Below are 13,980 nucleotides of genomic sequence, written 5' to 3'. Positions count from 1 at the left end.
AGCCAAAAAAAAAAAAACGAAACTAACCGAGTCCCGGATAAAGCGCTGGAACGGCCCCTGCCTAGGAAAGGTCGATACATACTGCAGCAATCAGTGCACGGGCTCTGCTGTTACAGTATAGTACTGTAGGTAGGTCATGTTTCTCGATAAGGTCGGGTCGGGTTGGGTTGGGTAGGTTGGCCCTGCTCGATACTTGATCTCAAAGTACCCATCAATCGACCATGACAGTAACCATCCGTGATGGCTATTCCCAACAGGGATTAAGTCATCAGCAAGCGCCTGTGATGTGATAGCGTGGCGTCAGCAGACGGTTCGTGGCGCAGGCGGTAACGCTAGTGCTTTGGTTGGCCAAACCAAGGCCTAGACCACGTCGCGTTTCTCCTTCCCTGCTGGGTACTGTAGTTGGCGTTTGAGAGGCCTGCTCAGCGGGAGTACTTGCCTCGGATGTACACCTGTTCCTCCTCTCCTCACTGACGAGGTCGGGGGTGAGGCGAGGCGAGACGAAAGTGAAGGTACGATACGATTCATGAGCCAGCACGGTCGCTCTAACCACCCGATATCTAATTAACATTTCGCCAATAGATCTATCCGGGTTTTGTTTTCTTTGGTTCTCCCAAAAGAGAAACTCAAAATTCTTTCCGTAACAACTCTCTGCGTCGACATCATCATATAGTCAAACGAGTTTCCGAAGGACTCCACCTCCCAATTACGATCCGCGACCGATACGATACGACACGACTTTGTCGAATTGGGACCCGGCTCCATCTCACAAGCTTGCGGAGAACCAGGGACCGCGGTCGCCCGTGCTACCTACGGTACCGTACAGTAGCAGGTTCAGTGGAGAGGCTCACGTTCACATCAGGCCCCAGCCAGTCTCGTACAATACCCACGTATTCGTACCTTACTCTCGCTTCCTCTCTTTCTTCTCATTACACATCTGCTGCCAGAGACTGGCAACAGCAGTCAAATCAACCCAAATCGAATATCCCCAAATCAGATCAGATCAAATCAAACAAAATAAGCCACAGCATTTCATTTCTCGACCCTGCCTAACAATCCACTGGCAGCTTCTCTTTAGCTGTGGAACGTGGCTCGCCCATTTTCAAGCCCAAGGTCTCACTCGCTCGCCGCTCGGATCTTTGTCTGCCATCTCCCATTTGGCTCCCCGTCACTCGTCGGGTCCGGAGGATCCGTCTTCTCTTCATTCCCAAGTTCATTCTCTTCCTTCCCCTAGGGCTTGAGTCTCGCAACAAGTCTGTCTGTTGACTTGTCGTCCCGTATCGACCTGTCACATCAGGTCAGGTCACGTCTCTCCGGGCCGAGAGCATAAGACGTACCTATTCAACCGACACAATATCTACGCGCCCGATTACAATGGATTCGTATGTTGCCATCTTTCCCTTTTGAATTGACTCAGGATCCCTCCACCTCCGCACATTTGCACCTCCTATTGTTCTGGCAGCACACCTGCTCAACTGAACTATTGCCCAAATTCGGCCACTTTCATATTTTACTGGCTTAGAGCTTACGCGTTGTAGATTTATTCCAATGTCTGCTGCCGCCGCCGGCTGGGGTCAGCCTTTGGCAACGAACTCGCCAGCGTCTCGACGATCATTAGGTCACTTCCGGTCTCTCTCCTCCATCGCAGCTACCCCTAGCTACCACCCTCGAACCCCGTCGCTCACTCCCGACCATACACCGATAAAGTCCTCTTCCTCGACGCATTTGCCTCTGGGTCTAAAAAATGCATCTGCAGATTTCGGCGACGAAATGAGCACCATACCAGACCCCCGAAGCCGTGCCATCAGCCCAGCTGATGACAGTGGTATTGTGACTCCCAATCACCATCCTGATCTCAATGACGAAGTTGCCACCCTTAGCAACAAACTTATCAATGCAATCAACCACCAGACGATATTAGACGACTCCTTATCTGCTGCTCGCCACGAACTTGATGCCGCACGCGATCGTATTCGCGATTTGGAAACCCAGAATGCTTCGCAACGTGAAATGCTGGCAGGTGACGTATGGGTTCGCAAACATACTGTTGAGGCTGAAAAGAAGGTTTGGCAGTCTAAAATAGCTGCAGAACGCCAAAAGCGTCTCGACACGGAAATGGAAAAGAAGAAGATCGAGCAAGAGCTCGAAAATCTTACAGCCGCATTATTCGAGGAGGCAAACAAGATGGTTATCGCTGCTAAGGAGGAGGCCAAAACCGACCACGAGGCCTTGCAGCGCAAAAACGACCAACTCAAGTCCCAGCTGGCCGACACAGAGAGCATTCTCAAGTCACAACAGGAGCAACTTGTTGAGCTCAAGCACGTAATGGAACATATGGCCGCTGGGCGAGAGGAACACATCAACCCTACTGCTCCCTCTTCTCCTGGATTAGCGAAACCTGATACTCGAGATGACAGACGATCTTCCACTGAAGAGCCGGTTCCTTCATTATGGGGCGCCGGCACTGTCGTCGAACCTTGTCACCCGATGAGCTTCTCCCATCTTATTCAGCCTGTACTGCGAACCGATCTTGCTTCCTACGATGACTTTGTGAGCCTGACACGAATCTCTCGAAATCGCGCTAGCAGTCGGGTGTCCTCAGGCTCTGTAAGCGCCCTGAATGCGCTGACAGGGTTTGGCCTTGGTGGTTCGATATCAAGTGCACACCCCTCGAATGCATCGACTACTTCGCTCGGCACTCCCATCCCTGGACCCGGAAGTGCACCTCAGTCACCGAATACACCAGCCTCGACTATCAGCGCTGCTTCGAACGCTTCCGCCACTCCTTTGCCAAGCCTGAAGGAGACAAAGTTCTACAAACGGGTTTTGGCAGAGGATATCGAACCCACTCTTCGGCTGGATATGGCGCCAGGCCTGTCCTGGCTGGCTCGCAGATCAGTCATCGCCTCTATCGCTGATGGATCTCTAGTTGTTGAGCCTGTGCCGACGACTGGGTCTCTCGTGGCGTTGACTAAGCCACAGTTTTACCCATGCTCCTTGTGTGGTGATTCCCGTAAAGATCCTGAATATCTTCGTAACCACCGATTCCGAACAAGCGAGACCGACTCTGCTCAACGGCACCCTTTATGCAAGTATTGTCTTACTCGTGTGCGCTCGACATGCGATTTTCTAGGCTTTCTGCGCATGGTTAAAGATGGCCATTGGCGAGCAGATAACGAGGATCACGAGAAGGCTGCTTGGGAAGAGAGTGTGCGACTCAGGGAACAGATGTTTTGGTCTCGCATTGGCGGAGGTGTCATTCCCAGCGTTCCGGTGCCAATCTCCGTCGACATGGAAAAGAGCCCTCGCAACAGCCACGATGGCAGTATAAGGTCGGATCATCTCGAAGTTCCCGGATTCCAAACCCCACCCACAACAATGGAGCGAACACATGGCGCTATGAACAAGACTGGATCGATCGAAGAACCGCATACACCCCCTATGCAAACTGACGGAACAACAAGCGTTCGTACTTCTGTCCAGTCTCTCGAAGTGAAGAGTGCCTCAGGATCAGAAGAAACGAAGCGATTGTCTCTCACAATCCCAACTTCTGATTAATAGCACAAATTCTCTCAAGACCACCTCGGTGTTGGCAATTTCGACATCATGATGGATCTTTTGTATTACTATGTATATTATTCCCGTCTTCAGGATTACGCGCATTGCATTTATTTGTATTTTGGGTTGCGTCCTATGGCACTGCTAGTTTATGGCTGGGTACAGCAAGTTATCACGGAGCCGAAGGATGGGCACGGAAGGATTTGCTCCGGTTCTTCTTTTATTGAAGGGATGACGTTACTGCACGGAATTTGGATGGAAGAAGGAAAGGAAACTGGCCGGTTGCTTACAGGGTGCTTGAGATCATATTTCACCGGCGTTTAACGGGAGCATGCGCATTATTCAATTGGAACGGCGCAACGATATGGGAAATGGGGTTTTTGAGATGACATATTTTCATTTGTCCTTTGTCCAGCGTCACGAATTGGTTGCTGATTTGCGCAGCAAAAAGAAAATCGCAAACTATAGGCATGCATTCGCTTTCTACAAACTTATTAGATTACTTACGGCCGTCAAGCATGCCCTCTGGCGACGCCAATAGTTGTAGTAGTAATAGATATGATACCAACCCTTGCCATCTGACTTCCCAGCATTGGGGCTGCTGATGCTTTTGGGTGACCCAGGTCGACAACGGTATAATCCATCTTCACTGAAAGACCAACAATTGCATTGAAGAACGTCAAGTTTTTCGCAAGCGTTACCGAGTCAGCCCGATTTCGCAGCCATTATCCATATATAACTGACAGTCTGCAGCCAGAATCACTCCTACTTGTTCGATCATATCACCATTATATTGCTTATCGTGCTGGAAGTGGGACAAAAGTGAACATGAAAATTGTATTATATGAGATTTGTGTGTGCATCACTACCAATATCGTACCAATGCCACAGTATTACTCTCGACATATGCCAACAAATGAGAATACGTCAAAGTTTGACGTCCTAGTTCTGGTTTGGTGTAGCCTCCCCTCCTTCTTTTTGATAGTGTTTGTTTTCCATGTTGATTTGAGACATGGATCCCGGCTTTCAAGCCTTTGCATCCAGACTAGAAAAGATTTTCCCATCCTCCATAAGTCATAAGTAATGAGTACATGATGTTACAGGGTGCAGCCAGACTGAAATCTGGTGTAGGCGCACAGGAGGATCTGTTGTTGGCTGAGTCATGTATATATATGACTAGAGTAGAGTGAGCCGGTTAAAGCTCATCATTAACGGTAGCATCCTGTTGGTTCTCGCTGGCAGGCTTGGCCTTGACCTCCTCGGCCTCCTTCTCGCCATCCTTGCTGGCGGCAGCGTCTTGAGGAACGGCCGCTTCTTCGACGTTGCCCTTGACAGTCTCGCTGTTGACACCTTCAACATCAGGGTGAGGAGGGGCAACACCGGCGCCGAGGTTCTGGTCCCAACCTTCGGCGGGTTCCTCGACTTCGTTGCCCTGCTCATCAACGACGCGGGTTTTAGTTTCATACTTGGTCTTAAACTCAACCTTGCCCTCAAGGGCCTTCACCTCCTCGGGATCAAGAAGGTTACCGTCCTGGTCGCGATATTCAACCTTCTCCTCCTTGGCAACCACCCGATGCTCCACATGGGACTGATCAGGAGGAGGAGGGGCTCCAGAAATAACAGCTTCCTCTTGTTGTTGAGCCACAGGAGCTTCCTTATTAGGCTCTTCCTTTTTGACTGCTGCAGTTGTGGGAACGACTGAAGAGCTAATTGATGGGACCTCGCTATACTTGTCATACTGTCCATCGTGTTAGTGACTGCTCATCCCGTGTCCAGATGGCTTAAAACTTACACTATCGTAAAAAGTATTGCAATCAAAGTCCCAGGTGCTGAAGAGCTTGACGCGCTTGCAATCCGCCTTAGTCCAAGGGCTGCCGTATGCAAGAGGAGAATAGAGGGTGAAGACGGCAGCCGAGAGAACAAGGAAAGAGACAGTAGCAATGCGGTTGATGACAGATGTCTCACGAGCACCAACACCAGGAACGCGGGCAGTAGCGTAGTCAAAAAGTTGGCAAAGAGCAATGACTGCGAAGTACAGCGCGGGGAAATAGTGATGAAGGAAGAGCTGACGCTTCATCAGGTAGAAGGGAAAGTAGTGCAGAGCCCAGCCCAGAACTGATGTACCGATCTCGTAGTCGAAGCGTTTGAAGGTAGTGTTGGCATAGTCGTTGCAGCTGCGTTGCCATCGAAGGACAGCAATTGCCTTAAAGACAATCCAGATGGCCACAGCGACGCTGGAGGACCACCAGATGATGGGGTTACCAAGGAGATAAACCTGGGTATGCTGGCGTCCCCAGAAGTTGATACCACGGCGGAGGATAGGCCAAGACTCAGGTCGAGAATCCCAAGCGTGAGAGTCGGTGAGACCGGCGTTGGTTCGCCACATGACCTTCTGGAGCTCCCAAAATTTGCCAAAGAAGCCGGGGTTTCGGTAATTGACTTTCTCAACATCACCCTGCAGTTGGGGATGAGAGTTGCCCTCAATATACCACAAACTGTTTGGCAGAGTGCCTCCACGAGCGCAAGTCACTTCCTGCTGCTCAGAAGCCCAATCAGGAAGCTTGACTTTGTGAGAGAACAGGACACAGCCAGTCATGACATGGACAAGACGGAACTTGCTTTCAATGGTTCGGAGACGCTCCTTGGCGACAGAACCTCGAGTCTTCTTCTTAACAATCTCGACTCGGAAAAGATCGTTGGCATCACCCTCAAATCCTTCGTAACCATAGGCGGAAACTTCGTTTTGCCAGTCAGCCTCAGTGATAGGGGCGCGGACGTCATGCGAATGCAGGCGGCGGTGGGTTGGGCTGTGGTAAAGACGAACAACGGCACCGTCCTTGATGTGAACAGGCTCAGGAAGGGCATCCCAGGCCTTGGTACCGTTGATGGGTTGGCCGTCAATTCCAAGGGGCTGGGTCTGGTTCTCAAGAAGCCAGATATTGTTGTCATCCTTGTGAGGGTACAGTGTAATCTGCTGTTGCTTGCTGCCAGTAGGGTACATAAGAGGGTGAGAGTGCAGATAGCCACCCTGGGTATTGACATGGCGGATAGTGACACGGCTGCCCATCATGACGTCGGCGGGAACGTCCTTCATTCGCTTATTGTTGAGGGTGGCCTGGAACTCGGAGCTCATAAAGCCGTCACCATCTCCAGGGTTCTGGAGGCAGACAAAATGGATGGCGAACATGGCCATGTAGAAAGTCACGGGGATAATGATAAGGCAGAATACTCGAGCCATGAAGTGCTTGGTGAACAGACGCTGTACGTGTGTGAGCTAGAATTGAACCGTCATTCAACGAAAGGTGCTTACCATGGACACATTCTTGTTGTCGCCAAGAAGAACCCAGAGCTGGACGAGAGTGAGGGAGCCAACCCAAGCAATGGTAAAGAGTCCAACCCACTTGATGCTCACGGTGATACCCAGACCGAGACCTGTAAGGACAAGCCAAAACCACCAGCTCAGCTGGAAAGCTTTGGAAGGACCAAGCTCGTGCTGATTGGTAAAGCACGAAAAGGCAAGGACGGTGAAAGCGGTCGCAGCGACGAGGGGAGAATCGAGAAGGATGAGGCGAGCCTGTGTGAGAAGACCGTTTTCTGTATATAGTCAGCTACCAGCAGTTCAAGTGCGCTCCAGGAGACCGAAGACATGTACGAACCAAAGATGATCAAGCCAGCACCCATAGTAGCTGTCATAGTGCGGCACCCAACAGCCTTAAGAGTGAAGAACATGCAAGGAATCAAGAGGATACCGCAGATAGCAGGAAACATTCGCATCGCAACGTAGGGAACTCCAGGCTCAATATAGTCCTTGCCAATTTCCTTGAAGTCAAAGCCACCGTCGAAACCAGCCAGCCATCCGGTGAGAGCGATGAGCATCTTTGCCAGGGGAGGATGGACGTCCATAAAGAACTTGCCCTTGATGTACTTGGTAGCGAAACCACCAAAGCTGTTGCCACACATTAGCGCCTTGATTGTAAAGAGACGCATTGGAGCTGTGGTAAAACTCTAGATAGCTATGGAAACTTACTGGACTTCGTCGAAGACAACGCTTGTGGGCTGGTAGATTTTATAGACGCGGACAGCGGTAGCAAGAACCATAAGAGCCAAGACTACCCAGTAATCGGAAACTGGGAGGAGGAAGACATCGTGATCCTCAACACCTTCGGATTGGTACGAAGTGATCTTGTTCTTGGACTTGTTCTTGGATTTGACGGTGACGGCAATGGGCTGCTGTTTCTCAGTCACAGGCGTTGCAGCCTTGACTGGCGGTTGGGGACTCTTGCCCCTCGTACGAGCCATGGCAGCAGCCGAGTATCAATATAGAATTCGAGTCGAGTCGAGTTGATTCGATCGCGATGGTTTTAATTTCGCCGTTTCGGTGTAACGAGAGTTGATAAAGGAGAGCTAGGGTAAGAAGCGGTGGATGGATTAAATATGCTTCATCGATGACGGGAGAAAACCAATGGAGTAGAAAGGAGAAGTGAAAACAACCCAAAACAAAACCGAACCGCGGACCGCCAAATGATGGATATCAGCGACGGTAGGCGATGCGATAAGCCTGGGAGAAGAATGGACGATGGTGATACGGTTGGGTTGCAAGAAGTAAGAAATAGGTAGGTAAGAAAAAGGGAAGGGGAAAAGAAGAGGGATGAAGCTTCAGGGGATAAGGCGACGTTTAGTCTACACCTATTACCTTATGCGGGCTGAGACTGCAAGAGAATGGAATTGGTGATGGGATGGTTGCGGTACGGTAGGTACGAGCACGACCAAGCGCGTGTCACTCAAAAAATTGTAGCTACAGTGGCCTTTTCGGCTCCAAATGGATTGGATCGTTCCCGGTCCCACCTGTACTGTACTGTACTGTAGGTTCCATCACTTTCACTGTCGGGTCTGTCAGCCCAGCCTGGACCCCTGCAGCGAATCAGACCCGGCCCCTGTCGTGAAGATCCCCTGGCGTCCCCGCTTCACTAGCCCCAGAACAGAGCTTCAGCAGGTGCCATTGGACCTATCGATGTCGATTATTGGCGATAGCTCTTTGATAGCAGCTTGGATGGTTTCAGCTCTTATAAATGTCCATGTTTGTTTGTTTAACACTTGAGTACGGAAAAAAGACCTTTTCTTCTTCTTCTTCTTCTTCTTCTTCTTCTTCTTCGTAATTGCCTCTTGAAAAGCACATCCTCAGGTGTGGCCGTTGCACCAGCCACAAAGGGGTTCTCGTTTTCGCCTGTAGGTACCTAGCTTTAAACAAAGCTAACGCTCGTAGCACACTGCCAGCTTAACCCCTTTTCTAATCTTGGATGGATGGATGGATCTATGGACTAGACTGTAAACAAGTTGCTAGAACTTGAAACGCGTGTTCTAGACCATATCTTTAGTGGCCGGGCATGGATATGTAATTGAAACTTTTCTTTCTAAATGTTCCGTTTAATCACGTTCATTATCGTAAAAGAAACAAGGGCAAAAAAGATCAACTGACTCGATCTCGGGTATCTAAATTCCATCTCCAGAGTGTGTTCGTAATGCATATCCTGCTGCATTTCTCCAATGTTAATCATCACAACACTTGGTGCCCCTAGATTGAAGGTAATCTGCCCATTGTCGAAAACCAGCAATCCAATATGGCACGCCCTCCGGTTTTGCCAATTCTGTCAACGAAGCCTTTCGGGGGGATTCCTTAGTTAACCAATTGTGACCTTGAGCGTCCAAGACATCAGCCATCGACGCAGAGATGATGTTCTGCACCTGTCCATCTACTAGGGAAAATTCCTGCAATGCCTGCATTGCTTCGCTCCATCGTGATAACGCAGCCTCAAACTCCGATCTCATATGTGACAGCTTTGCCAAGATAACATTTACGCGCAGCCTCTCATACTTGAGGAGACTCGCTCGTGACTCAACGTCGACACATATTTCATTCGTCTCTTCGTATCGTTCTTGAGCAAAGAGAGCCTCGGCCAAAGATAGTTCCAGAAGCGATTTACCAGGCAATGGATCTGGTCTCTCGGTTCGCCGTATAATCTCTGCACGGAGATATTCCTCACCAGCCACGGGCTCATCGAGTTCTCGCAAAGTATCGGCAAGATCGCATGTGAGGTCGCGGAGATCTTCGTCGAAAACGAGCTCGCTCGGCATCCGCGATGCTTGGTGTGCTGCCTTGAGAAGCTTCAATGCCTTGTCGAAGTTACCTTGCAAACGCATAACTCTTCCCAGCAGCGAATATTTGCGGAAGCTAAGAATTTTCTCCAACGGTGATGGGTCCGCATCATGGGGATTCCAGTCCTCCAGTAATTTCTGTGCCGTCGAAAGATTTGCAATCTGAATACAGTTTAGAGAGCGTTGGATGATGGCAACGCCAACTTCACACCGTATTCGCTTACTTATAACGGTAGCCGGGTCGTTTAATACAAGATCCTGGAGACTACTGACAGCCTCGTCCATGTTCCCACTCAGGCGACCCAGCACTGCTTTAGTCTGCCCGATGCAAAGGCGGAGATGGGTGTCTTTTAAACGCCCAGCAGCCAACTCCGCTTGGCCAATTGCAAAGTACTTCCAGGCCATATCTGGGAAACGGAAAGCCTCGATGAGTGTAAGCATAAAGTCAGTTCTGGTAGCCGTGGGCAATTCATCGAAGCAGTCTTGAAACATCTCGGCGACATGGTGTAGATGTGGCAAGAATGATCTAACCACAGGGTCTCTTTTGTAATGTCAGTGGTTCGAGCTCGATGGTCTTCGGTTCTGAACTCACGGGAACTCGATATACTTCCAGGGGATGGCTCTGTACGCCACGACCAACGCCTGCTGCCTCCAGAATGGTAGAGTATCTGGAGCCAAGCTTCGATGAACTCGTGCTGACATATCTTCGTTCAAATGATACGTCCCGTCGGAATATCTGAGCACAGCAGCAGATTGACACAGCTCATCAACAGCTTGTCTAAGTCGCTGGGCATCTGATAAGAGGTCCACCAACTCTTGAGCCAGTCCAATCCTGGTCGCATTGACAAGCTCAATCTTTCCCTCGACTGTCCAGCGCTTCCTTGATGTCGATCCGCGTACAAAAAGGTCCAACGGGATTTTTTCGCAGGGCGAGAAGAATGAAAGTAAGACGAGTAATACACTGGCATCTTCGGATCGAGTGGAGCTCTCATCAAACAGAGACTGAGAAGCGGCCTCGAGAGCAGATGCTCTCCATGCTGGCAACTCCATCAAGAACAAATTTATATGGTCTTGACCCGCGCTGAGCAGTTCTCTCAGAATGGGATGTCATGAGAGAAGGCGGGGTTTCCTCAACAGATGTATCGACAGAGTAGCTTTGCGCCGAAAGCCCACTCCTGTTCTGCGGTGTTTTGTTCACTGGGCTGGGGTCAATGAGTACTCGTACTCGTACTTGTATGTAGGTAGGTACGAGACGCTGTGTTCACTGAGGCTGTTGTAAAGATTCCCGAGCAGCCTTCGCGATAGCGGTTTTGAATGCCGAATACCGAAGATGTATTTAAGATACCATACCAGCTCTGATAGGATGTAGGTCGGGGAAAACGGCGACTGCTCCGTGATAGCTGATAACCATGGATACTAGATAGGTAAGTAGGTAATTAGGGGATTTTGAAGTGGAAGCGATTGCGGGGTATCCATAAGGTATTTTAATTCGATAGGGAACTGGAGCGAAGCAATTGGATCTGAAGTCACACGACATAGGTATTGTAAGTACTGTAGCCAAAGAAGTGCACTGCAAATGCGCGTCAAGATAAATTATCTTCAATCCAACTAGACCAGTACCTAAGGTACGTATCCTGCTAACCAGGGGGCAACCAACGTGTGCCATCACCTCGGTACATACCGACCTACCTAAGGTAGGTACTAGATACTAAGATATCAAATGATATGGATGCATCGCTTATGGGAGTTATAGATAGGATTTAGGTACTGAGATTAGGTATCCAGTTGTTTTGTGACTTGTTCAACACCAGTGCCATCTTAATAAGTTGACGTGTGAAACAAAGAAAATGCCGTGGGAATTTAGAAGTTACCTTAGTTCCATGTGATCGCTATGGAGAAATGATCAAATCGGGTCCAGAGCAGCGAGGTCGTCAAAGTTGACCTATCTTAGTACCTAGGTAGGTAGTACATACCTAGGCAGCAAGACCTCGGAACAACTATTTCCCGATGCAGTTTCGCGTTGCTAGAGCGCCTCGAAATTTCCCAGGTCGCCTTCTGAGTGAGTAGCAGCTCCATCCTGTCAGCCTTTTTTTCCAGCGCGTCTTTCAATTCCACTCGCAATGGCAGCCGTAACAACCAACGGCGATTCCGTCGCATCAGTTCTTGACGATATCAAGCCTCCCGCTGGCGTTGTGCTCCCTCCCCGCGAAATTCGCAATGTTCTCGAGAAAACTGCCGGTTACGTAGCGCGCAACGGCGCCGTCTTCGAGGATCGTATTCGCGACAAGGAGCGCTCCAACCCCAAATTCAGCTTTCTCAATCCTTCCGATGCCTACCACCCCTTCTACCAATGGCGACTTGATGAGGTGAAGAGTGGACGAGGTACAGCGATCGCTGCTGGTCGTGCTAACGAACCTGTCGCCGAACCTCCCAAGCCCCAGGGACCTCCGAAACCAGCCGATTTTCAGTTCTCAGCACGAACGCCGCGTATCGCAAGAAAGGATCTGGATGTGATTCAGCTCGCGGCTCTATTTGTCGCAAAGAACGGACGCCAGTTCATGACGCAGTTGGCTCAGCGCGAAGCTGGCAATCCGCAATTTTCATTTCTCATTCCTAACCACACTCTCCACAACTTCTTCCAGCACATTGTCGATCAATACACAACATTATTGCGAGCGAGCGGTCTGGGTGGAGAAGGCGGAAAGCTTCAAGAAGAGCGTGTAAAAGAACTTGAAGCCAACATCAAGGATAAGTTTCTTGTTCTTAGCCGCGCCAGGCAACGAGCTGAGTATGCCAAATATGTCGAGTCTGAACGTCAAAAGAAAGAGGAAGAAGAGGAGAAACAGAAGGAAGAATTCGCTCAGATCGACTGGAGCGACTTCGTTGTCGTTGAAACCATTACTTTTAACGAGGCCGATGACCACGCAAATCTCCCTCCTCCAACCAATCTTTCCGACCTCCAGTATGCATCGCTCGAAGACCGCAACAACGCGTCCATCAACGCTAGCCTCCGGATCGAGGAAGCGATGCCCGACGAAGATACTAGTTACAATGCATATCCTAACCAGCCTGCCGCGTACCCTATTGCGCCTCAGCAACCAGCTTACCAGCCGGCCCAGATGCCACCACCATTGCAGCCATATGCCCCGATTCCACAACAACCGCAACGATCTGCCCAGGAGGAGGAGGAGGAGCGACGTATACAGGAGCGCGCAGAGCAGCAAGCACGCAAGCAGCAGGCCACTGCCGACGCGCGTGGTGGTGCTCCTCCCATGAAGATCAAGGAGAATTATGTGCCACGTGCGGCACAAAAAGCTGCTAACAGACAAGGTGCTCAGATGGCTCTATGCCCTAACTGCAAGCAGCAAATTCCCATGAACGAGCTCGAGGCCCATATGCGAAGTATGTTTCCCACTCTTGCCTGTATAATCACTAAGCTAACCCTTTCATAGTCGAACTTCTCGACCCAAGCTGGAAAGAACAAAAGGCCAAGGCAGACTCGCGCTACGCTTCGACCAATATCTCACATGTTGATGTTGCCAACAACCTCAAGCGTCTTGCTAGCCAGCGCAGCGATGTTTTCGATCCCGTGACTGGACAGGCCCTTTCCGAGGACGAGCTGGCGCGCAGGAAGAAGGCTGCCATTCACAGCTACGATGGTGCTATGGACGCCAAGAGCCAAGCACAACTGGGACACATGCAAAACGTTAACGTCGAGGAGCAGATCCGTGCTATTCACCAAAAGTTCGCTGACAAGAAGTGAAGCACATGGTAGACAGACAGACTGCTGATGCGGACATTACGAGAAAAAGATGATGGCTACCCCCGTCGAACGATTTTGGGATTAGGGCAGTCTTCTATATGTGGATCATGCATAACACTACGTGTCGCAATAGGCGTTGTAGGTTCAGGTTCAAGGTGAGACACTTGGAACATGGCGTTTGACGGTTGTATGGGCTTATACTTGTTTGATTCAGCTCAAATTTTGCATGAGCCTAGGAAATATCCCTTCGAACCCCCGGGCTATTGAACGTGCCTTAATTTCAGCCGACATGCTCGTCGCTCGAAGATAGACGAGAGCCAACACTCTCACCAATACATGGCATGCCGTATCGCCAAGCTGGCGGATGGTTAATATTCTAGGCAGGACCAACAATGCGCATTCCGTTGTAATGATATTCGAGCACAACGCAATATTTTGTACCAATACGAGACAGGGGAAATAATACTTTAGATTATGCAAGTCTGCCACTTGTCTGCAACAATATA

At 50.0% G+C, this 13,980-nt stretch overlaps 4 protein-coding genes across 4 annotated transcripts; 2 read left to right on the top strand and 2 right to left on the bottom strand.

Moving 5' to 3' along the window:
* Positions 1–1,548: 1,548 nt before the first annotated feature.
* On the top strand, positions 1,549–3,558 carry FIESC28_11602 (uncharacterized protein; the record flags this gene model as incomplete). Its single annotated transcript, XM_031165722.1, has 1 exon — positions 1,549–3,558. One exon carries the CDS (start codon positions 1,549–1,551, stop codon positions 3,556–3,558), a length of 2,010 nt encoding a protein of 669 aa, XP_031010222.1.
* Positions 3,559–4,753: 1,195 nt separating this feature from the next.
* FIESC28_11601 (uncharacterized protein) lies at positions 4,754–7,857 on the bottom strand (the record flags this gene model as incomplete). Its single annotated transcript, XM_031165721.1, has 5 exons — positions 4,754–5,296; positions 5,351–6,817; positions 6,869–7,152; positions 7,215–7,504; positions 7,586–7,857. The coding sequence occupies 5 exons, from the start codon at positions 7,855–7,857 to the stop codon at positions 4,754–4,756; spliced, it is 2,856 nt and encodes a 951-aa protein (XP_031010221.1).
* A 1,248-nt stretch (positions 7,858–9,105) lies between these two features.
* Positions 9,106–10,761, bottom strand: FIESC28_11600 (uncharacterized protein; the record flags this gene model as incomplete). Its single annotated transcript, XM_031165720.1, has 2 exons — positions 9,106–10,252; positions 10,304–10,761. 2 exons carry the CDS (start codon positions 10,759–10,761, stop codon positions 9,106–9,108), a joined length of 1,605 nt encoding a protein of 534 aa, XP_031010220.1.
* A 1,070-nt stretch (positions 10,762–11,831) lies between these two features.
* On the top strand, positions 11,832–13,474 carry FIESC28_11599 (uncharacterized protein; the record flags this gene model as incomplete). Its single annotated transcript, XM_031165719.1, has 2 exons — positions 11,832–13,113; positions 13,164–13,474. The coding sequence occupies 2 exons, from the start codon at positions 11,832–11,834 to the stop codon at positions 13,472–13,474; spliced, it is 1,593 nt and encodes a 530-aa protein (XP_031010219.1).
* Between the last annotated feature and the right edge of the window lie 506 nt (positions 13,475–13,980).

This window comes from Fusarium coffeatum (genome assembly GCF_003316985.1).
Source record: "Fusarium coffeatum strain FIESC_28 chromosome Unknown BRIP53273_contig_438, whole genome shotgun sequence".
Taxonomy (NCBI): Eukaryota; Fungi; Ascomycota; class Sordariomycetes; order Hypocreales; family Nectriaceae; genus Fusarium; species Fusarium coffeatum.
This window is presented reverse-complemented; position numbering and strand designations above follow the sequence as displayed.